We start from the raw sequence: 24,172 nt of genomic DNA on the forward strand, positions 1-24,172 counted from the left end.
TGCCTTCATCTGGTTTAACCCTACTATAGACCAACAGAACCGGTCCAGAAACCATAATGCAATGCCAGGATTACAGGAAATCTAGCAATTATGCTTGGAACCAGGACACCAATACTTTCCTAAAGAGCCGCTGAGATAATTATTTTTAGGCCCCACATCAAGCTATGAAGAAGGCAGGCCACAGTACCGGAAGGGGGAAGGATGTAAATCAGAGATTCTATAGTATAAAACCATAGGACCTCATTCAGACCCGCTCGCAAGTGCTGAGCGCTCGCAAGCGGGCCGATGTTTAGGCCCTGTGCACGCACAGCGGCCGCACTGCGCGTTCGCAAGCCCCGGAGCGAGAGAGAAATTCTCTCGCTTCGGAGCTCACTACAAAAGGGGCGGCTGTTGATGTTGATCGACCACTCGACCCGTTTTGTAGGCGTGGCGGGAGGGTGGTTTCACAAACGGAGGCGTTCCTTAACGCCTGCCGTTTTGTGGGCGGCCGCACTGACATCAGCAGTGATGTCAGTGGGGAGCTTCCTGCTCGATCAGAGCAGGAAGCTCCCTGGGGCTTGCGATTGCCGAGACCCAACCTTAGGGTCTCATTGCAAGCCCAGATGGTCGCGATGGTCTTGACCATCGCGACCATCAACCTGGTCGGTCGCTAAAGCTGTGGGTGGTAACCCACAGCTTAGCTAGCGACCAGGGGGCCGCACTTCAAACCCCAAGCGGCCACACTCATTCAGAGCGACCGCTCGCATTTTGCGAGCGTCTCTGAATTAGGGCCATAGTCCTACTACGACCAGGATGCGGTCATAATACAGACAGTTGGGATGCCGGCATTTAGAATGCCACCCCCAGAATCCCGGCACCTGTTAGAATCCCGGCACCGGCATCCCAACAGTAAGTACTGGGGTTAGGGGGAGGGTTGGGCACAGGCACTAAGGGTGAAGGGTTAGGCAGCGGGGAGGGAAGTTTAGTATAGTGACTGACAGGTGTCGGTATCCTAGCCCTGCCGGGATGTTGGCGTCGGCTCACCGGCTTCACTATGCTCTTTTGGTGTTGCTTTCAATAAAGTTCAGCCCATGAGCAGACATAATATCTATTACACTTCCAAGATAAACAGCAACAGATGCAGTTCCTAAAGAAATTAGGACGTATTCTTACCGATGTTACAAGTGGTCCCTTCCCAGCCAGCCGAACACATGCACTTAAAGGCATCCCCCTCGTCGTAGCACGTGCCCCCATTGTTGCAGGTGGACTCGTCACACTGGCTGTCTTCTGTAAGAAGAGCGCATGGTGTTAGATCTGGCACCTCCAAAAAAACATCAGCGTTCATCTTCAATCACAAACATACACTTACGGGAGTGGCACGTCTTTCCTTTCCACCCATTCTTGCATTCACAGTAGAAATCATTAACCAAGTCTCGACAAGTACCTCCATTGTGGCAAGAATTTTTACTGCAGTTATTTATGTCTAAAAACAGAAACAAATACAGCACATGGTTACAGACAAGTACTCACTGACCGAGGCTGCCTGAGCTGGTGCAGAAACTTGGCGGCTTTTCATACAATAGTGAACTAGATGCAGCAAGCTCTGAGTACTGGACTACAGCTAAAATTTTACATTACACCAAGTGGTCTATATTACAAGCAAACTGCATAATGACGGTTTCTGTAAATTTTCACACTCAGGGGTATAATTACTAAAGTGAAAGTTTTTAGAAGTGGAGATGTTTCCCATAGCAACCAATCAGATTATAGCTATTATCTTCTAGAAGGTGCTATTTAAATGTTAAGTAGAGTCTTATTGGTTGCCAACTGTCACTTTAGTAAATATACCCTTCATTCTCTTCCGGGTTGACACACACACACACACACACACACACACCTTACAAATTAAATGACTAGACAGAATTATAGGCTTATAAGATCATTGCTCGGTGACAGGAAATTCTGGGCGACTTTATCTGGAACCCAACAAGTGCGTTAGCCGGACAAAATGGCAAATCAACGCTATACTAGGAAAGGGGGGGGGGGGTCATTCCAGCTTCCTCTATTAACCATGCTCAGTTATGTTACTCTTGTAGACTAAAGAAACAGTACTTACTTATTTCACAGTAAGTTCCTTCCCAGCCTTCACTACAAATGCACTTGTAGGAGTTTACCCCATCAATACAGGTGCCACTATTTTTGCAAGGGTTGCTTTCACAGTCATTGATATCTGCAATAAAGAAGAAAGCCATGTATCATACCACGGTATCCGACATAATAATATTTATCATCATCTACAGAAGCATCAAAGGTTATTCTATATACCTACTGCGCTTCTTGGCGCACCAGGCCCCGTGCGGTTCGGCTTGCGCCGAGTGGCTTTTTCACTTGAATGTGCCTCTGTCGCATACATTAAACAATTGAATGTGACAAAACCGCTTCACTAGACTGCACTGATTAATATGATATGCAATATTTGTACGTCTGTGCGCGAAGAAGTCTGAATCTGCATACGAAGTCGGACGCGGCTTTTGCTCACACCAAGTTCCGTCGTGCTTCATCAGTGACTTTGTACATGTTTAAAATTAATTTCTGTGCAGCAAAAGTCGCAGCCGAAAAATCTTTAATAAATTTTGAGTGGTATCATGCAGAGTCTGCAATGAGACTACAACGTGCAATTTAAAGGAAAAGTCACTGCGCTACACTGCTCGGTGCGGCTCACTTGCGCCGTAAGACCTGTTGGGGCTTGGTATATGAGGACACATCTGTACGTGACGGATATGCGCGCATCAGACACATAGCGACTAGCTAAATTGCTAAGATACAACCCTCTGAAATTAGACAAAACCGAAAGTCCACGCAGTCTTATTCCTATATTAAAGCATACTTACTTTCATGACAGTATGTGCCAGTGAAGCCTTTGTTGCATTCACAGGTGAATTTGCCTCCAGCCTGACTCTTGCATTTGCCATGTGGTCCGCACACATTAGAGGAAATGTACCTCACTCCTTCCGGGGTACTGTTGGAAGTCACCGCAACTGTACAGCTGTCAATCACTGAGGGAGAGAGTGACGGACAAAAGGTAGAAATTACATGACTTGTAAGACTGGGCTGTCCTGATCACGGCCAAACTGTATCGGCTGTTTAAACTGTAACAAGTTTGACCATTATCAGTATAACAGTTACACTACAACATCACATTAGTAGGATATTAAATTACTACATCTCATAGGGATGGTTAAATAAAGCTCTATTTCATTACAGGATTGTTCTTCGACAACTATACACTCAAGTTTGCACTGTAGTGGGAACTAATGTCATGCCACGTTTTCCCAGGCAGTCATTCTGTTTGTATTCAAACTGTGCGGAGTTTGTATATTCTCCCTGTGCTTGCGTGGGTTTCCTCCGGGTACTCCAGTTTCCTCCCACACTCCAAAAATATACAGGTAGGTTAATTGGCTCCCCACAAAAAATTGACCATAGTCTGCCTGCCATAGGGAATATAGATTGTAAGCTCCACTGGGGCAGGAACAGATGTGAATGGTAAGATATTCTCTGTAAAGCACTGCGGAATATGTATGCACTATATAAATAACTGGTAATAAAATAAATCAATCCACTAGGAACTAATGACATTTCTGATGCATAAATCCCTCAGGCCTCAATGAACTTTAAGCATAGTCCAGGCATACTGAATACTGCCTATTAAGCAGAACAATGACCCCTACATGACTGGGGCAAACACGAGAGGTCCATTATTCCAGGCACTTGCTTTGCGCAACTTATGCTAATGATTTAACCACTTGGACCTAGCTGGACTGTCACATTGCACGTATGAGCCACAAATCACTTAGTTGCTGCACCTGCAAGTGATGGTTGTGTTGGAGACAACCCAGCGTGTCGCGGTAACTGGCACCTTACCTTCACAGGGAGTCGTGCGGCAGTGATCTTTCAGCTGTGAGCAGTTCTTCCCCTCGTAGTCTTCGGAGCAGTTGCAGAAGTAGTCTACGGCAAGATTAAAGCACTGCGCTCCGTTCTGGCATGGGCTGGGCTTGCAGTAATCTATGTCCAACTGTAAATGTTGGAAAGAGGCAGCAAAACAAGGAGGTTTTATTATCGCCCGATTCAATGCTAAAGGGAGCAGACAGTCTGGAATCAGACCTTCTTATCATTTTACTTCTAGCAGAATGTACAACCCTGGTCTGCCTAGATCTCTGCAGAAAAGTTTCTTGATATAAAACAGTGACCAAAGGCCAACAGCGAACATACAACAAAAAAAAAACCCTCTAACACGCAAACATTTGCAATCTGTTTAACTGAATGGATCCGATTTCTCCTACGCATCCTCCACCCTCCTCCAACCAACACGTTATTGGCAGACAGCTGTAAGGAGTATGACTATATAGCAGGCCTCACTGAACAGGTATTTAGTGTACAAGTCATTAGGAAAAGAAAAAAAAACTGCCGGTCTAACAACAAGAACAATTCTCAAAGGTTTGCATTTCACCAGGGCTCACCTGACAGAGGTTTCCAGAGAAACCAGCAGGACACAGACATTGAAATCCATTGATTTCATCCTGGCAGTGACCCCCATTCAAGCAAGGGTTGCTGGCACATTCATTGACGTCTTTCTCACAGCGCTCCCCTGCATAGCCCGGCGGACAGATACAGCGGAATCCATTAACCAAGTCCTGCAATTTGTCAAAGGTTGGAACAAAAGGAAATACTGTTTACTTAGCACCAACTAGAATCATAACAATCTCCTGCAAAATGCATATCACAACTTCCTTCAAAATGCCGCCACTACCGCAGTTAGGAACAAACCTGCACTCACCAACCAAAAAAATAAATAAATAAAAATTATAATAATAATAATAATAATAATAATAATAAAAACAAAACAAAACGTATTTTCAAGATAAATCGATAAATGATGGTCTAATAATGATATTATTAGTATTATAAATTATTAATAATAGAGCAACGATTGTACGGCGATAATACGATTGTACGATGATAACTAAAAAATATAATACAACAAAACCAAGACTTACCCTGCAAGTTCCTCCATTTTGACATTGGTCAATACAGTCATTGATGTCTACATGTAAAGAAATAAAAAAGAAAAAAAAAAAAAAAAATGGATTAAAAAATAATTATAAATCAAATACTCTATACACACATCAAATGATGGTGAAATAATGTAAATCTGTACAAGTGCAGCAAGATAGAGCTTTAGTCAAGTTTCCTGCATCCTTTCCTTAAGATAAGGTTATTTTACAGGGTGGGAACTCCTTAAGCAATTCTTCCAGAAGCTGAACTTCACACCATTGTTTTTAGCCATGGTATCAAAATATGACCAGGCTACAAGCGAATAGGTCTGATAATATCGTATATTCCCAGCCTGACAACACCCTTTTTCTCCTCTATTATACCAGCTAATGCACAATTTCTTCTTCTGGGTCAGAAATGAGTCGTAGAAATAGCTGCAGGTGCTTATCAGTATCATGGACGCAGGAAAAGGGATCATGTGATTGTTAGTACATACTGATGTCGCAGTTCTGGCCAGTCCATCCGGGGATACAGTCACAGTAGTAGCTGCCAATCAGGTTCTTGCAGGACTTTGAATTAACGCAGGGTTTAACTTCACACTCATTTGCATCTTAAAAAAAAAAAAAACACAAGAGGGGAATGATTAGTACGGCAGATCAAGAGAGGCAAGTAACCTGTGCCGCTACAGTTGCTGTGGGACTGCAAGTTCCAGCATGCACACAAACCAAGCCGTGGGAGCCACAGGCTACACCCCCATTCTCCACGGTAACTGAGTTTTTTTTCTGGATGAGTGTTTAGCCTATTTAGCTAAACATCCGTTCCGATTTACTGATCTCACTGTAATGTATATACAATGGAGACATCTTTCTATATGTACACACATGGTACAGATTTTCTGCTGGTCCTCAAGTCTGTGCTGAGAAACAAGAAAAAACAAAAACCATTTCCCAGCACCATACATACGCATCAGTCTCTAGTAATCCTAGAGGTTTATTAAATTCCTAAATCCTAATTTCCTTTAAATATACAGAAGGGCAACCTTTGAACCAGCTCCCTAGCCTCATTAAGTTACGGATAGAGCAGTACGGCGGAGCATATCTGCCTGTATTGTGAGATTTGTTTTTAGCCAGATTTTAAACGATCTTCTATAATTGTTACGGGTATTTGTGTGACCGCTCATTAAGAAGAGTCAGAGGCAATTGACCATTTCAGAAGAGAACTTTCTGCACCATTGTCAGCCAGATTAGAGAGCTCCATAGAAGAGAATGTGGACAACTCATTCTTCATGAGATCAACCACGTTTTTGGAGCCCAGCTGTAAACTCCTTGGTCTGTGGGAGTTGACACGGCTGAAAAGTTACAGCAACTTTCCCACAGGACCAGGCAGGGCGAATGTGGGCTCCACTTAAATGATTTTTCCAGAGAACACTACTTAGTTATGGTTAAGGCTCAAAACCTTCCCGTGCGAGTGCGCTCAGTGACTATGACTGGGGGTTTTGTTTGTTATTATTGGTATTCGTATAAAAAGAAAAAAAAATAGAATACAAAATAAATAAGCTAATAAACACTGTACTATGCTAAAGTAATTATGAAAATTACTTTCTTATAAAAGAGCAAACTTAAACTCCCTCCCCTCAACTTGGTGTCTCGAAAAAACATAAAATAGGATACAGTATAGTAATCGTTACCCCTGGGCCCTAATCGGGAGCCTGCGTTGCTTAGTGGATAATCCGTCTCTGGAAGTAACTGCACAGTTTTTAAACAACCTACAGCCAAACTCTAATGAGCAGTCAGCAGACATGGCCATCCTAGTAATACATACAGCTATAGCCTGACAACATGGCAACTGTCTATTGTCCAAGTTTCACACAAGTGATCACAAAGACAAAAGGAGGTCAGATTTCCAGCTTCAAAGGCTCATTACAAATATAATGCTCCATTTATGAAAGACAAGCCCACGCAGGAAACGTGAAGAACGTACAAACTCCACACATACAGCACCCTGGCCAGACTCAAACCCACATGCAAAGAGATAGGAAATACACCATTGTTATTACCTAGTTGGCATGTCTTGCCAGTCCACTGGGAAGGACAAACACACCTAAATCCATCAACTAGATCTTGGCAGGTGCCGCCATGCGCACAGGGATTTGGAGCGCAATCATCGATATCTTTAATTAAAAAAAAAAAAATTCAACATTTTTTTAAAAAATTAATTAAAAAAAACAAAAACAAAAAAAACACACACACATTACGTATTGTTTTAATTTTATTAAATACTTTTAAAACCCTACATTAAAATCAAATAAAGAAAATACATACTGACGAGGCAGGTGGGACCAGTCCAACCCGGAGCACAGTTACACTCAAATCCTCCAGCAGTCTCTGAGCAACTTCCGCCATTGTGGCATGGATCAGAAAGACAGGCATGTTCAGCTGCAGAAAGAAGATGATATTTACTTAAGAGCGTACTTAGAAGAAATAAACGTCAGTATTTAAAAGATTAGTAAAGAAAAAAAAAAGGTGCATTTCTGTCCTCTATACAGACCACCTTGCTCTCAAAGTTGTGACCAGCACCAATGCCTCTATATCTTATTCTCATTAACAGTGCTTGATTTAACACAACTAAGTTCAAACAAGAAGGAAATAATCTTTCATGCTAAGCTGACCTGATCAATGTGCCATAGCTTAGATCAGCTTGAGTCTGAGCCAGGTCTAACACAGATTCCCATAGCCTCAGGAGAAGGCATCACTGTACAATGGGGGTGGGGGAGAACACACACAGGCACAGAGAAAACAAAAAAAGTAAAAAAGTTCCAGGAAGCGTAACTTGTGCTTGTGAAGGAGCATGCTTGCATAATGCAGTTTACAAGGTAACAAAAAAAATCATCATTAATTATATATAAATGGAGGTGCACAAACACTATCTATATAAAAGCCAGCCACAACCTTACTGTATTATCAGGAATATGCACAGATTATTATATAAAACCCCTTACCAATTTCACAGTTGAGCCCTGAATACCCCTCCGGACAGGAACACTGGTATTTATCGGGACCTGTATTACTGCATGTGCCTCCATTCAGACAGGGCTGGTAGGTTCCACAGGAGTTGAGATCTACCATGAGGAAAGGGATACACTGGTCAGTGAGTGATATTATACAGTGTTTAAGCTATTTTAGATGACAGTTCTGCAAACGCACTAAGCAAATTTCAGTCTATTCGGATTTGGTGGTGGCGGCGGCTAATTTAGGATTGAAATGTAATAGAATGGAGAAAAAAGAAAAAAAAAAAAAAACTTACATAAAAGACAAGAGGCTTTACATCGTGAATTTATAGTTTGCTGTATATAATTAGCATACCTTTGTCGCAGAGCTGACCACCCCAATTCGTTTCACACAGACACTGCCATGGTTCAATGCAAGTGCCATGGACACATCCTGGGTGAGGAATGCACTTGTCACAGTACTGTCCTTGCCATCCATATTGGCATCTACATCGGGAGGGGGTGGGGGAAAGGGGGAATAAAATAAAAAATACAAAGGTTTATACAAAGTCGCCTTCACTGCGACAGAATCCTTCCCTCATGTATAAAAACGTACTGCATTCCTAGAGGGTGTATTTGGTGCTTTCTTGTAAACAAACCTACTAGTAGTTTTTGCCAAGGTCTCTAAGCCAATCTCTTCACAAAAGAATAACTGTTCTGGGAGACCCTGCGTGGTGCCATTCAGTACAATAATACTCTATTCTCAGGTCATTCAAATGAGACAGAGAGAGTGGGTGCGCTCTACAAATCAATCTCTAGGCAATGTCAAAGTGGACAATCAATTGTGTGTAAAATATAAAGTCCCGGGGAACAATGACATGGACGCTTTCCTGTTCAGGTTTTTTTTATTTGTTTTTTTATTTTTGGTTTATTATTATTATTTTTTTTTTTTCAGCCTGTGGTCTTTGAGATCTCTTTAATTTTTTACAAGAGGATGCTCATACCTTATACAAGTTAAAAATAACCCTGATTCGCAAAATTATGTTTGAACATAAAATGGATTATATCCTCAAGAAGAGAGAAGGCCATCTAGAAATTATAACCACATGAAGCGAACGCCACAGATAGGAAACAGACCCTAGTGGGGTCTTCAATGCGGGAGCAAGGATTCCAAAGCTAAACACTTTAGCCGGAGACCAAAACTCTCTCTCTCCCCCCCCCCCCCCCGCCCCCCAAAGCAGACTTATAAACTAGGAAAATAAACCATTAGATCGAGGTCATTCAGACTTCAAATAGAAATCTGCCACAGCAAATCCGTATCATGGGAAAGCTAGTGCATTCTGAAGGGGGAGATTCATTTTTTCTCTTTTAAATAGCAAGCCCATTTAACCCTCTATGCTATACGTCCCTTTTAGTACTTAATCATTTATGTGACCAGCATGGCTCTGATCCATAACTGAAGTACCTTTTTAGGCACGATGTATGAGTTGATCCTTATATTTTTATCTCGAAGTTCCAAAAAAACATCAGTTTTAGAAAAAAAAAAAAAAAAAAAAAACACCACCAAGCAACTTCCACTCATACTTTTTTTTTTTTAAAAACACAATGAACATTTTTGCCGAAAAAAAAAAAAATAATTGTATTTTACATTAAATTTTGGTTATTGACTATTTCCATGGCCCCCGAAGTGTCAGCCTGTGAGATAAAAGATTAGCTGCCCTGGTTGTCTCCCCTTGGGAAGCAAACTACAATGACCAGCATCTATCTCAATTAGAAGCCTGCAATTTAGCTTTACAATACTATCCAATCACATTTTTAATTGTTTGAGCTTCTCAAAGACCATTTTTTTTTTTTTTCAGAATATGCAAATAAAGTGTGAGAAAGTTGCACCTTAAGCAAATATGAGCAATAATGCATGTCTGGGCATTGAATAGGAGGTATATGATCTAGAAAGAGAAAGGCCTAAAAACCTGGAAACAAAGCCGGTTCTTGTAGCGACTCAGCAAGGCGTGTTTATTTTGGTGACAAGAGCAGAAGTCATTAGCCGTTCTTAAACTGCTACTCACCTCATGATCAGAGTTACTGTATAATATGCCCAAAGCAATTGATATAACAGCTACAGTTTAACAATGTGACCACAGAACAGGCATATTTATAACGAGTATTCTAATGCAAACAAACGTCAGATAATTTAGCAGAATGCAAGCAGCATTTAATGAAGTGGTCAGAATAATATTTAAAAAAAAAAGGCTTTTTTTTTTCTCTCCCTACATTAGGACAATTGTAAAACTCAAACCATATACGTTTATTCCCAATGAACATTTTTTAAAAAGTTTTATCTTACCAGGTTTATAACATAAGCTTAACAATGGGATAATGGGCAGATGAAAGAAGATCTGTAATTTCAAGTCGTCCCCAATATTTTAATTATTAAATTGTCCGAGTATGTATAAAACCTGCTTTCCATTGTATCGAAGCCAGAACACGGAGGACTTCAAAGCCCAGCAACAAACAGCATCTACTGACGAGATTCCATCTCAGCCATTAACCTCTCAGCACTCAGACGCTGGCTCACAAGAGCTAAGGGACCCAGAGATCTCACTAATCCCACTCTGAAGAATGCCTCACTTTTTTTTGCCTATTGATAGACTTGGTGTGGTGGGGGGGGGGGGGGGGGGGGGACGGGACGACGGGTGGACAGTGAAAATGTGTTAACCCCGGCTATGCCATAGGGGCCACAAGCCCAAGATTAAGCTCACTTTGTGGATTCTACATCAGTCACAACTGAAACAAGCACCCTACAGTAGTTTGACAAAGGCACATAAGATCTATTCAGCTGTAAGTTACCTGCATTCTCCAGGAGTCTTACAAGTCCCGTGCTTCGGGCTGCAGCCTTGGCGACATATAGCTGAAAATATAAAAGATCAAGGTAAAAGGTCAATCGATGTACCCAAGAAGCCTCAAATCAGTACCAATAGGTTTAGGGTAAAATATATAATATAGTCAAACTAGAAATAAATAGAATTTCACATTCAAAGCACCTCTGTTACATTCAAGTCCCATCCAGCCTTCCAAGCAGGTCTTGTTGCCGTTCTGATCACAGGTATAATGTCCAAAGAAATCATCTCTCGGCCGGCAAAACTTGTTACAGCCAAATCCATAGTAGTGGTCGTCACAAGTTACTCTTATCTGGTACTCGAAGTGGGACATGCCAGCATTCTGCTTGAGAGTTTGCCATTGGCGGCTAGGGTTGATCATACCGGAGTGGAGGGCCTTGTCTATGATGTCATCATCATCGTCATCTTTAAAATAAAATATATAAATAAATGACATCGCCGTTTGTTGACGTTCTTGTTTTACAGCCCGAAAATTAAAAACACACAAACACAAAATCACACCCAGGATGCTATATACATTCACCTCCAAATAAGGACACTTTATACACTGCAATAGTGCCAAAACCGTTCCTTGGCCTACAATATCTATTTAAAAGTTAAAGTGAGCTATTTAAGTAACTGATAAAAAAAATAATAATAATAAATATGGAGAAAAATATGGAAAATATTGCCGACATAGTCTGAACATACTGAGACACGCAACCTGTCCTTTCAAAAAACATGCATCTGCTTAACATTATAACCTGAAATAATATTTCACAGTAGCCCGGAATATTGTATATATCTGTGGTATTTCACTCTGTACCTTGGGCCTTATGACTCAAACGATCTGACACTGGCTTACGACCTGCAGCAGGCTCTGCCTTCACTGCAAAGTGAAGAATTATCATAAAACATTTAAATTAACTTTGCACACAGTGGAAAGAAAAACCACAAGGGCAGACGGTTTAGCATGGCAAACAAAAATAAATGGTAAGAGCCTTCTATAACAAACAGAGAGGTGGGGGGGAAAGTTCTTGGAGGCAATTTAAGAACCTCCTGAGATTCATTTAGATCTTATTCCACTATTGATGTAAAAATGGTTTTGGTTTACATTTTTTTCTGCTTTTTTTTATTTATTATTTAAATGTTCTGGGCACAAGCAGATCACCATGTTCTATACAACAATTACACTACAGTCGGAATATGTATAAATTATCTCCAAGGTACAATAAGGCCCTGTACACACACCTGTTACAGGCATAGACAATATTCTCTACCAAACCTCAGCAGAGTATTGAAACTCTGGGGTCTATTTACTAAAAGCCCCTACACACTACACGATATTGCTAACGATTTGGCCGATTCTGACGCATCATAACGTCAAATCGTTAATATCATGCATTGTGTCTGCACTAAATCACTTAGCGCGCGCTCCCGTGGGGTCGTCAGCCGGATCTCCCGATCTTTTGTACATGCAGTAAAATCAGACGATCTCATGCAACACTATCCAGTGTGTACGTATCGCCCGATATGTCGGCCTGTCAGCGCTAGGTACACATGTTAAGTGTGTACCCATCTTAAGCCTTGGATGGAGAAAGTGAACGGAGATAAAGTACCAACCATTCAGCTCATAAGTCATGTCACCGGCTGTTTAAAAAAATGACAGTTAGGAGCAGATTGGCTGGTACTTTATTTCAGTTCACTTCGCTCCATCCAAGGCTTAGTAAATAGACCCCAATGTTCTTAAATCACTGCAAGACAGGATCTTGTGTACTAAGCATTTACATGCGTGTAATATGTTGCTTATGTAGGTGCAGGCAAAACTGCAACAGGTCCATTTTCCTTCAATTTTAGCATTATCTGTATTACAGAGAGTTTATTGGACTTTAAACACCCATGTGTATGAACAGTTACTGCTCACATTGCTCGTAATTTAATGGTACAAAGCTCTGCAACTTTGTTTAGCATTACAAACAAAAATTAAAGTTAGGAGAAAAAAAAAAAAAAAAAAAAGTAAAAATAAAATATAACGGATGGAAAATGGGTAACGAAATATTTCACAGATTTATGTTTAAATATATATAATTTTCCTAAAGGTGAAAAAGCAATCAACATCTTTCTCATATAGTCCTTAGAGGGGGCAGCAGTGTCGCCCTGGAACCTTGGGCTGCACCTGCCCTCATCAATATCTATTTCAAAACATTTTTATAACCAATAATGGTAACCTTCACTTGGGGCTTTCAGTCTGTAGACACACTTAACTAACTAGCCCTGGGAATACCATTAGCTTGCGGGAAAAGGAGAAATGAAAAACAAAACTTCTATCAGGGACCCCATGCAGTTTGGCTTGAAGGTCACAAAAATGAGCCCCACTGTGGTCTCGATAGGACTGTACTGGGGCTGCCGCTTTGTTTATTTTTTTGCGCAGAGAAAAAAAAAGAAATATGTGTTGAGGGACTTAATACAGAAAACCAGCTTCAATGCTCGCAACGCGGATAACTTCAGAACAAGGTCGTAGAGAAATTAAGTGCTAGGGAACGACAAAAAAAAAAAAAACACATGCGTCACCTACATACATGGTTTTGGGTACTAAGTAGTGTACAGGTTCATGAATGCATTCACTTGTGGGATGAACCAACATTCAGTATGTCACTGTATTCAGATATCGCCTCATGCCTGTGCCTTCAAATTCTACATACAGGTTGTAGCGAGGCTGTAATTTGCAATGCTGAGGCTTCTCTTGACAAAGTATCTTGCCTCGGCTTGACCAACTGTGTGGTATGTGCAATGCCATATCAAATGGCATTACCCATCAGTGAAAAGCTTAGCTTTTGCCGCTTGGTAAAGTGACCCTGCTCGCAGTACCTGTGCCAGCCTATAGGAATGACAGTTAAGCTGCATACACACGTAAAGATTCTCTGTCCAACCATCCAACTAGTTGATTGGTTGGAATGAAAATCTGGGAATGTATGGGAGTAACTGATGATCAGCAAATTGCTCCTAAATCCCAGAAAACAGATGAAAATGGTCGTCAGACAAGTTTGTTAAATGTTTGATTTAATCAATTTGTTAAAACAGTTTTTGTCCATTTTCGGGCGTTTGGGAGCAAATTGCCGATTGTCATTTGCTTTCATACCTTACCAGATTTTCATACCAATCAATCAACTAGTTGGATGGTTTGACAGAAAATCTTTATGTGTGTATGCAGCTTAAAGCTTGGTACACACTACACGATGTATTGTACGATATATCGTTCCAACGAGGATCAAAAACGATATATCATACACATCATATAGTGTGTACGACCGATCCATCGTTCCCGACAGTCGTTCATCCCATCTGCTGTCAGATGAACGATGCGTAGTTACATGCAGCATGTAACGATACATCGCTCCATCTTATGCCAGATAGTGCAGAGTACGACGTGCTTGATGTATCGTTACACCGCTCGCTGCATCCCACCATCGTATGGTGTGCACTCAGCGCAACAATCTAAAATAAAGGGGCAGCTAGGAAAACAAATAAAAAAATAATCAGCCATTTTTATACTTAAATAGGGAGAAGTGTGGTTACCCTCTTCCTCCAGCAAGAACGCTGGAGAAAGGGGTTAACACTGCTTGATAAATAGACCATCATATAGGTCTCCGCCATGTGCCGCAGCCAGGCCGCCATGAATAAAACGTAAAGCTATTGCATTTTAGACAAAATAAGATAAAATCACATTTATATACAGTGGCTCATAGATACTTACCATTGGTCTCATTGTTGTAATCCCATGCTTCCACCACCAAGGTATAAGATCTCTGCAAAATATTAGAAATTCCATTAAAAAAACAAAAAAGTCTTACATATAAATACACGTTTAATAATAACCCTGGCTCGATACAGACACACGTGTGCTTGACGAAGTCAGAGCTAGGTATTCATCTATGCCAAATAAAAGCTAAATAGGCAACAGATTACACTTGAATCAAAGATGATCCTCCTTCAACCCTGTAAGCGAACTTACCCAGCCTGATTCAGCAGGGACCTTTCAACCCTAAATTACTCATCTTTGTCAACAGTAATGAGTCTCTCATATTTAACTGGGGGAGAACAAATAAACTTTGCCATTTAAGCGTAAAATACAAAAAAAAAAAAAAATATATAAGAATGAACAAAATGATCTTTATTTCGGAGAAGTGGGAGGTAAAAAAAAAATAATAATAATAATTATATGGAGTGTAAACAAGTAGACAAACCAACCGGATGCCAGGGGTGGAAAATATGTACATGTACATAGTCTTCTGCAAACAGTAATTCACTGAGCATCTGAAGCGGAGTCTCCTGGGAGTTATTGCTTTTCAGCACCTCTTTCAAAGCTTTGTCTGCAATAGACCATCAATGCTCCCACAAGTATCAGGTATCCAGAGAGAGAACGGGTGAATTTTAGTGAGGTTGGAGGGAGGAGAGGGCGCTTTTAAAAACACACAGTCTAGGGCCCAAGCATTCAAAACCTCTAGGGCGAAGCTATGTGTCACATTTATAGGCGCACTAATCTGACCAGCAGATCTCATACATTCCAGTAATAATCATAAGCATCTTCTGCTTAAACCAACTCCATCGTCCTGGCTGGATGCCAGCCATTGTATACGGCCACCTTTTATCTCTACTTCCCCCCCCCCCCAAAAAAAAATAGGCTAGCCAGTAAGGCAGAGCTCCCTGCTTTACAGCCCTGACAAGTCTGAGCTGCAAGTAGGACCACTTTATAAACAGGTCTTTAAAGGAGCCCTGGTTCGGCTAAACCATCAGCTGTATTCTCATTTCAGCCAGTCGGAGCTAGTGCCGAACGAGGCAGGAACCAGCAAATAAAATGATTTGGCTCAGTCGTGGTACCAGCTGTAGATCCCAAACTGCTTGGAACGAAATGGAATGTGGTAATTACACAGGAGACAAACCAGAAGCGCATACAGCATTTATGGAGCCAGGCATACACCTTGAAGGTGTAGGATGAAGAAAAACTTCAAAAGTCAGCATAAATGCGACTTCTAACAACTTGACAGAGCACGCAAGCTTTGAAGGAAAGCGCTTCATTGTGAGGCTCCACTTGGAATACAGCCTAAATATATTTAATATTCAAAAAGAGTAGGATTCCAATTTGTACACAGATAGCTGTGGGAAAATACGGAGACGAGTAAGCAAATCTGGGCAAGTCTGGACGTGTACGTAACCACCAATACAAAAGACCATCAGCCAGGTCCATTTAGCAGATTGTGCAATTTCTCCAGCAAATTAATAACATTTATAAGCAATATTGTTATGGACTTTTATGTTACATGTAGTATCTCCTCCACCGGTTTATAAACCGCCAATGAAGCACTTGCATGAGTGTCACACCTTTATTCTCCTTTTCTGATACAGACAAGTTACAGACATAGGAATTTTGTTTTAACTATTGGGGGGGGCATTCACAGAGCAATGAAATTATCTGGCACACAGGTTTTTTTTTTTTTTACATACAAGATGTAAGTTAGGAGACCGGAGCGCTTTGCAATGGCTTAAAAGTTGGACCATCACCTAGTAATACATTTTCCTCCCCTACCTATAGCCCTGCCCCTCCTACTTCTCTTCCAGTGGTTGAAACAGCCAAGTGCGAGAGAAAGGGCCTTTGAATAACCAGAATACTAGTCGGGACAGTAACAGGTTTAGATCTCAAATTTATAAATATCCATCTCATAAAAAATTATCCAATCAGGAACTAGATTCACCGACATCTGTAAAGATAGCTTTCTGAATCTCTAGGACAATGCCCGTTTTCCAGTTTCTCTGCCTCCCTCAGGTATCTGGAGGTCTGAGTGAGCATCAAGGGGCTCTACCCAAGCAGGATGATGGTTTTCTGTAACGTAACCAGCCATTTCAATTAAAAATTGAACAAAAGATCAGAGGAAAGAAAACAAAAATGTTTAAAATTTCTGTTGGGATACAGGACTTCCATAAAAAAAAAAAACCCTTGTTAGTAATACTGGATTTACTTTTAACTGGCAAAAGTACAGCCAAAATATACTTTACTCCCAAAAAAGGATGGTAGAACACTGTGAAATATGTGCACTACAAAGCCCATCATAGACAGATCATAGAATGGGGTAATTATTTTTTCTTTGCACATTTCACTTCCTTATTAAGTATCTCCCCCCCAATGTTGGCAAATGCAACTTTAAAAAAAAAAAAAAAAATTTTTGTTTTTTTTTCAAAAAGCAACTCAGGTTAATGCTGGGTGACTGCTCATCCATCCCCCACAATGTGACCATTACAATCGTCATAGGGTTCCATTTTTAAAAGTTCATAAACTCCTTAAAGGCCTACCACTTATCAGACATGAAACACCAATATCCATTCTCAACATAAAAACTACTACCAAATAATGAATAAAAAGAAAGGATTGTGAGGAGGGGTATAGGTAGGTATGATGGCAATTAAAAGAACAGAGGATAAACCACCAACTACATGACAAGATAAACCACCAACACATTCGCTTGTGGACCACCCTCCCTTAAGCCGAACCAACAATGCGCGCTCCCGCAGGTCGTTAACAAGGTCTTTTGTTGTCCATACACGCAGGCCAATCTGACGATATCTTCAAGAATTGCCTGTTCAGAGATGTGGCAGGATGACTTCACTGAAAGATAAAGATATCCATCAGTGTTTACACCCAATATCGTTGGTCCTGCACTACAGAGTTCAAGGGAAATCTTTCACCAAGATCGTTCATACATAACATAACCTATGGTGGATCCATACGGACAAGTGGTGCAGCCAAACCCGTAGGGAGTCAGCAGCAACCACAGAACTAACAGGGAGGACGCACCGATACCTAAACAACCACCTTACAACACAGTCGTTCGAGCAGTCTCAAACTAAGAAAAAAAAAACAAATGCACATAAGCCATTAAGAAAACTAAAAGTAATTAAGGATGGAGGAGGGGAAAATCTTTGAAGGAAGGGGTGTGTGTTTCTTAGTAGTTATCTGGGAACTCCACTTCCTGTTAAGCCCATTTATTCTATGACCAATAACAGACACAGACACACACCAGTAGAAAAGTTAACCTTAACATAACCACCCCACCTGGAAGGAAAAACATGTCCATGTCCCTTATTGAGTCATGGCCTCAGGGTTTAGCTACCCTCAGGTTTACCTTAAAACAAAACAAAAAAAAAAAAACTTCAGTTGCCCATATGTGCATCATTCGGTTACGTTTTAATGCAAGTGGAACACAAAGCAGCTCAAGCGTATAGCATGCTACCCAACTGTTTCGCTTCGGGTGGGACAGTCCCACTTTTCAGGGACTGTCCTGGCGTCCCATGGAGGGGGGGGGGGAAGCACTCTCACACTGCTGCTCTGCTTGGCATCTTCACAGTGTGGAGAGAGCCTGTGGGCAGCCCAGCATCTCCTGGAGTGCTGGGCACGCCCCCCAGACTGATGACAGCTGATGCATGCCGCAAAGCCGCACAGGGTCACAAAATTTAGCTCCCATATCTTGGCTTAACACCATGTGTACCCCATCAGGCCTGCACAGGCGAGTGTATATTTCACTAGTTCAATATTTAAAATCATCTCACTCAATGAAATAGGACACTGCGGACCAAATGGTCTGGGGAAAAAATATGAAATAAAATATTAATAATAATAAATAGGCAAATAAGTCAGCTGTGTGTCAGACATGCTGGGAGAGCACAAAATGGGATTGTAATCCTGAATAGAACACGATTTTACATATGGAAGGGGTAGGGGGTTGGGTTTAAGGTTATATTTTTGCTAGCATTGCCTGTTTTTGTCATACCCCATCTAATCCTCCATCTAGTACACCTGCTTATAATTGCCGGCTATGATTACATATATTCTATATAACTCATTCGCTATTGGGAACTGTTGGTTTATGAATGGGTGAATGAGCACTCACATCCACCCTGCTGCATTCAGGTTTACAGAATACCTCTGGAATGAAAGCAACCAGCAGGTTTTAATGTTCCCATGACCACAGATGACCTCTGATAAAGATACATCCAGCCTAAATAATAAAAACTGCACACGGCCAACGTATTCAAATGAGAGATCCACGCAGTGTCAAAGGTCAGCTGTGTGCTGATAATGTCACACTTAATTAGCCACTAGAGGTCTGACCCTGAGCCAAAAAATATGTCCCTCCAGGAATACTTAAACATCAGTACGGAGGACGTACCAGCTATGCACAGTATCTAGATAATAACCATGTGCTTAGCTTCAATGAAACCATCCTGACTGTAGAAGATCACTGATCTTTCATTAAAGAACACATCAGATAAAATTGGTAATATACAGTAAAAATCGAATATTCCTGTTGATTTAAAAACAAACAAACAAAAAAAAAAAAACAGCATTAGCCATGGTCGCTCTACAAGTCTCTTCAAATTCACCGTATCCGCATTCAGACAATTACTAACTAGTAGGGTAAACCAGACCATAGAATAAGGATTCTTTTGCAAGATCCTTGTAACACTTTGTGGTTACAATTACAGCAAATAGCCCCATTTGATGCGCCACAGGCTTGGCGACTTTGTTGCGCCACGCATCCCGACAAAATTTCTCTCTCAAAGGGCAGGATGTACTAAACATCGCATCCAACCTCTTATCTGGTATATACCGGGGTTAATTGCCCCGGTATGTACTCAAAACTGCAGTTAAATTTGCAAAGGACAGCTCTTCCTATAAGAGCTGTTCTTTGCGATATTCTAAGATAGAGGGACAACTGGGTTTAACACCCAAAGTCTCTCTGGCGTCCTTATGCAGATGCGCAGCAGGACGCTCGCGCCACGGGAGTAGATGGGAGGGATCTAATTTGATCCCCCTCAGAGGCATCTAGAAAAGCAGCATGTAGGCTTCTATTGGGTAACGCCATCGGGACAAAGCACGGGAACGCATCGCATTACGATGCCTAGAATGTATGGGAAATGCAGTAAACCACCCTAAAACTGCATTTCCAGGGGTTTTATAGTTTAGTACATCCCACCCAAAATATGAGTCTTATTCACATCACTAAGGCGACAATAGTATAATGTACGTGTACCCTGAATAGAGGCGCTGGCAGTTCATGTAGTTCTGTGTAGGGCTCATTCGCTGATCTGGGTAAAAAGGAAAAAAAACCTACAGGTCATATAGGAGTGACCCGCACCATATAGGAGTGACCCGCACCACGCATCGTTATGTTGCTGATTTGTGACTTGGTACCAATTTCTTTGCAACAAGAATACTAATCCTAAGTACCTAGGACACTAATGTTGGCCATGCACGCTACAATTATCGGGGCGATCCGCCTTATATCGGCGGATCGCCCCAATAATTGTAGCGTGTGGGGGGGCGACCGAGGGTTAAATATTGCTCGGTCGGGCATGCCGGATTGTCCAGCATGCCCGTCCGATGCGATATTTCCCGGTAAACTGTCGGCCGCATCGGGCAGTGTATGCCCAGCCGCGGCCGACAGACAGACACTTCCTGTGTTCCTTCCTACGGAAGGAATAAGGAAATGTCTCCTCCCCCGGGAGCGGACCGCAGATGTCTGCCAAATACACAGAGAAATCTCACAGTGTATGCCGGTGACATCTGCGGCTGGCAGCCGGCCAGATAAAATGTCTGTCGGTCTGACAGGCATTTTATCTGGCCGTGTATGCCCAGCATAAGCGAGTGTGTGCAACTACAGTATGACAAAGACTACAAAATTCAGAAGAAAGTCCTAAATATCGAGAATCGTGACCCGTGGTAAGGCGCCTACATCGTGCCTTATGCACAATTGCTAGGTGTATGAGGACACATCTGCAAAAAGAATTGCTCTAGGTGGTTATTGCGGGGCCGGTGCACGCCCCCTCCTTGTGATGTCACACTTGGGCGGGGCCACAATTGCCGGTGATTACAGCAATGCTCCGGGGAACTGCAAGGGCCGTGGTGTGTCCGTCTGAAACGTCCTAAGGACGCTGCAGGTGGCACTGCTGTATAGATTCTGGCTGCATGGTACCATTCTAGGCACCCTGCTAGCCAGATGAGGCTAGAAAAAAAAAAAAAAACAAACTCAGAGGGCCAGAACAAATGATTACGGGGGCCTTATGTGGCCCCTGGGCCTGAGGTTCCCCATCCCTGCTCTAGGCTAAGACATTGGTAAACTTTGGCTAAATCAGTTTAACCTTAACTGTGGCACATTCGTAATGGTCAAGATGGACGAAAGTTTATTGCCATAGTGATAAAAGCAACACAAAGCGCTTCACCGTCGCTGGGAAAAACGGAAACTGCAGTGTACACATCTATTACTACTATTATGTAGTGTGTATACATTTCTAAAGGAAGGGAATCCTCTAAAGTGTTGTAGGGGACTATACAAAATAGGCAGAGTATACGGTGGCGTCATGCAGAAAGGTAGAATTACAAGACCAATTTACACAGAGAACTGCATACCAATGGCCTACATCTACTGATTTTTCAATTGTCCTCACTATGGACTTGTCCCTTTGAATCACATTTTTCACAGTGTCCCTTTGAGATTGTGCAATAACGGCAGACCTGAGATTTCAGGGAGTTCAATATCGAGGCAAAAAAAAAAAAAAAAAAAAAGGCTGCTCCCTTTGCCTATGAACAGATTATAAACAGTCCATCTGCACATGGATCATGTAATTGCACTTTCCGTATATTTTGCCAAGAACCGTGCGTTAAACTAGATAGGAAAAAAAAAAAAAAAAAGCACCTAATCATTTCACTGCTAGGGAAAAAGCCTTGTAGGCTTCACAGAAAAGGCAACAAAGCCCTCGCCGGGCCTGGTCTGCGAATTGCTGACCGGATGGAAAGCCAGCTTTCACATAATTCCTAGAGAACTGATAACAAAACAAAAAGTGATGAGTAACACCATATTTACAGACAGGGCAGTAAAGTAAAGCTGCTTATTCAACTTGAACTACCAGCGTCCACTTTTTCGACATGTCATACCGAGGTTTCTTTCAATATCTGAAGGAAAAATCTGATCGTGTGTATGCACCATAATACAGAGAAGATGCCTGGACAATGTTACATTTCATGGCGGAGAATATAAATATATTTAAAAAAAGTGATCATTAAGGTTTCTCCTCTTTTTCCCTCCAGCAGGGACAGTCACGAAAACAAAATGAGCGACAGAATTTGTGAACGTATGTTATACAGCTGCTTCCGCCAAATGATAGAGGGCAAAGAAATAAATGCCACTATCCAAACTATGCATGCGTTGTATCCAATAAACAGGTCTGATCTCTGATCTGGCAAGCCTTCTGGAATAATGAGTATCCTGTGAATACATAATGTGCTAAAGTTGCCATTGTGTTAGCTAAGTCCACGGTTTGTCTGGGAGCCGGGCACTGCTGAGTCTACTGCAGCTTCCTGTTGCTTGTCCTGTATTTGCATTATTTTTGGATGGGCCCCATTATGTTCTGTAATCCTCGTTGCAGTCAGAATGGCCACACTATTGTTCTTGGTTAATATTAGCAGTCATTGCCTGTCTGGGTGGCCAGACTACAATGTGTTCTAATCGCACAAAGTAGCATGTATAAAAGCCCAAATGAAGAAAATTTGGATTTTTTTTTTTTAAATTGTAAACGATACCATGCCAGCTAGTGTTCACAGATTATCCGTCATCTGTGTGTCACGCAACTCGAAAAAGGTCACAGACAATAGTATAAAACAAAACAATATCTCTATTGGTTGGTACATGGCCTCCTGACCTAGTTTATCTACCGTCCATCTATGTCCTCAAGCCATGTTGTTACATCATCGGATAAATGAGTGGTTTGTTTTTGCCATCCTACGATAAGAACAATCTTTGCTTCACTGCACTTTATTAAATGGTCTTGGGAGAGCATCTTGGGTTGTATCCCAGGGTAACAAAATTAACTGCCTGATTATATACAAACAATGCTGAAAAACACAGAAAACTGGCAAAGTTAAGTCTAGTTCTTTGGCTCTGCACAATAAGTTATAAGGAGGAACATGAAAGCCCATGGGAATAGGTAAAAAAATAAAATATCAAAAGTAGGCATTTATTGCCACTGTACAAATAGCCTACTCACAATTTGACATTAACCATCTTAAAAAAAAAAAAAAAAAAAATCCCACAGATAATTAAATGCACTAGTTACAAAAGGGTGGCGAGGTTAATAGAATACCAGCTGGTCAGCCAAGCACAGCAGTCAGGTTCACACACAGCAAGCATGAACAAGAGCCCTTTCTACTTATTTACTAGAAGTGCATAAAATGGATTGAGCCGGTGAAAGGGACTTTGGATGTTTGGCAACCACCATCTACATTTTATGATTTCTTCACTAATCCTAAACTCAGACGGCAGAGAGAGAAGATGCTGAAAGTGTAAAGAACACTATCACTGAGCAACTACAAGTGCCTGAGCGTATTACCCTATCTACAGCATTATTACACCTTAACAAACCAGTTCCAAAATTCCAAACTAACTACATTATCTGACAGAAAGCTTTATAGTAACGAGGCATACATGTTCCCATTAGCTAAGTGTTTTCTCTAAGTATTCAATCATTAGGCTAATGGGTCACACCACACAAACATACAGCCCCTAGTATACAGTAGGCATTAAGATATAAGGTTACTTACAACAAGTTGCTTCCATTAATTAAATTCTGCCCAAACATACATATTTGCTAATATAATATGACAATTACGAGCTTTGGTTTAGAACAGAGATTCTCAACTCCAGTTCTCAAGTACCCCAACAAGTCATGTTTTCTGGATTTCTTTAAGAATGCATGGGTAAGTTAATCTATTTGCTGAATCAATAATTACCCCACCTGTTTCCACAAACAGTTATCCTGAAAACGCAACCTCTTGGGGCTACTTGAGGACTGGCGCAGAGAAACAATGGTTTAGAACAGGGGTCCTCAAACTCGGTCCTCCACACAGGTCACATTTTCCAGGTCACCCAGCAGGTGTATTCATTACTCACCGACACATTTTAAAAGATCCACAGGTGGAACTACTTATTTCACTTGTGATTCAGTGAGGAGACCTAGAAAACATGCACTGTTTGAGGACAGAGTTTGAGAACCTGTGGTTTAGAAGATACAGCAATGTTTGGCCCACACTTGAGGTCTCCCCGACTTGAGGAAGAGTAGATCAACCTCTATGATCCACTTCCTGGCAAGTCACGTCAACAACCCTGCCCCCCTGCATCTTTATTCCAAGTGCAGCATTGTACAGTGGGGTACGGCAACAAGTCTTGCCCCCAGT

The 24,172-nt window shown here is 41.5% G+C and overlaps 1 protein-coding gene across 2 annotated transcripts in view; it reads right to left on the bottom strand.

Annotated features, from left to right (window-relative positions):
- Positions 1-24,172, bottom strand: part of JAG1 (jagged canonical Notch ligand 1) — a 46,431-nt gene that overhangs the window by 12,436 nt on the left and 9,823 nt on the right. Inside the window, exons 3-18 of one of the 2 annotated variants that reach the window (XM_088478061.1) lie at positions 14,648-14,699; positions 11,720-11,782; positions 11,059-11,319; positions 10,865-10,925; positions 8,394-8,524; positions 8,030-8,149; positions 7,353-7,466; positions 7,088-7,201; positions 5,528-5,641; positions 5,034-5,080; positions 4,497-4,670; positions 3,901-4,051; positions 2,871-3,035; positions 2,096-2,209; positions 1,349-1,462; positions 1,153-1,266 (exon numbers count right to left, since the gene is read on the bottom strand). In XM_088478061.1, coding sequence (XP_088334187.1) covers positions 1,153-1,266; positions 1,349-1,462; positions 2,096-2,209; positions 2,871-3,035; positions 3,901-4,051; positions 4,497-4,670; positions 5,034-5,080; positions 5,528-5,641; positions 7,088-7,201; positions 7,353-7,466; positions 8,030-8,149; positions 8,394-8,524; positions 10,865-10,925; positions 11,059-11,319; positions 11,720-11,782; positions 14,648-14,699 — 1,909 coding nt within the window. The remainder of the gene's footprint in view (positions 1-1,152; positions 1,267-1,348; positions 1,463-2,095; positions 2,210-2,870; positions 3,036-3,900; positions 4,052-4,496; positions 4,671-5,033; positions 5,081-5,527; positions 5,642-7,087; positions 7,202-7,352; positions 7,467-8,029; positions 8,150-8,393; positions 8,525-10,864; positions 10,926-11,058; positions 11,320-11,719; positions 11,783-14,647; positions 14,700-24,172) is intronic. The other variant, XM_088478062.1, reaches the window with a different exon arrangement.

This window comes from Taudactylus pleione, unplaced genomic scaffold, assembly GCF_031769625.1.
Source record: "Taudactylus pleione unplaced genomic scaffold, aTauple2 ptg000206l, whole genome shotgun sequence".
Lineage (NCBI taxonomy): Eukaryota > Metazoa > Chordata > Amphibia > Anura > Myobatrachidae > Taudactylus > Taudactylus pleione.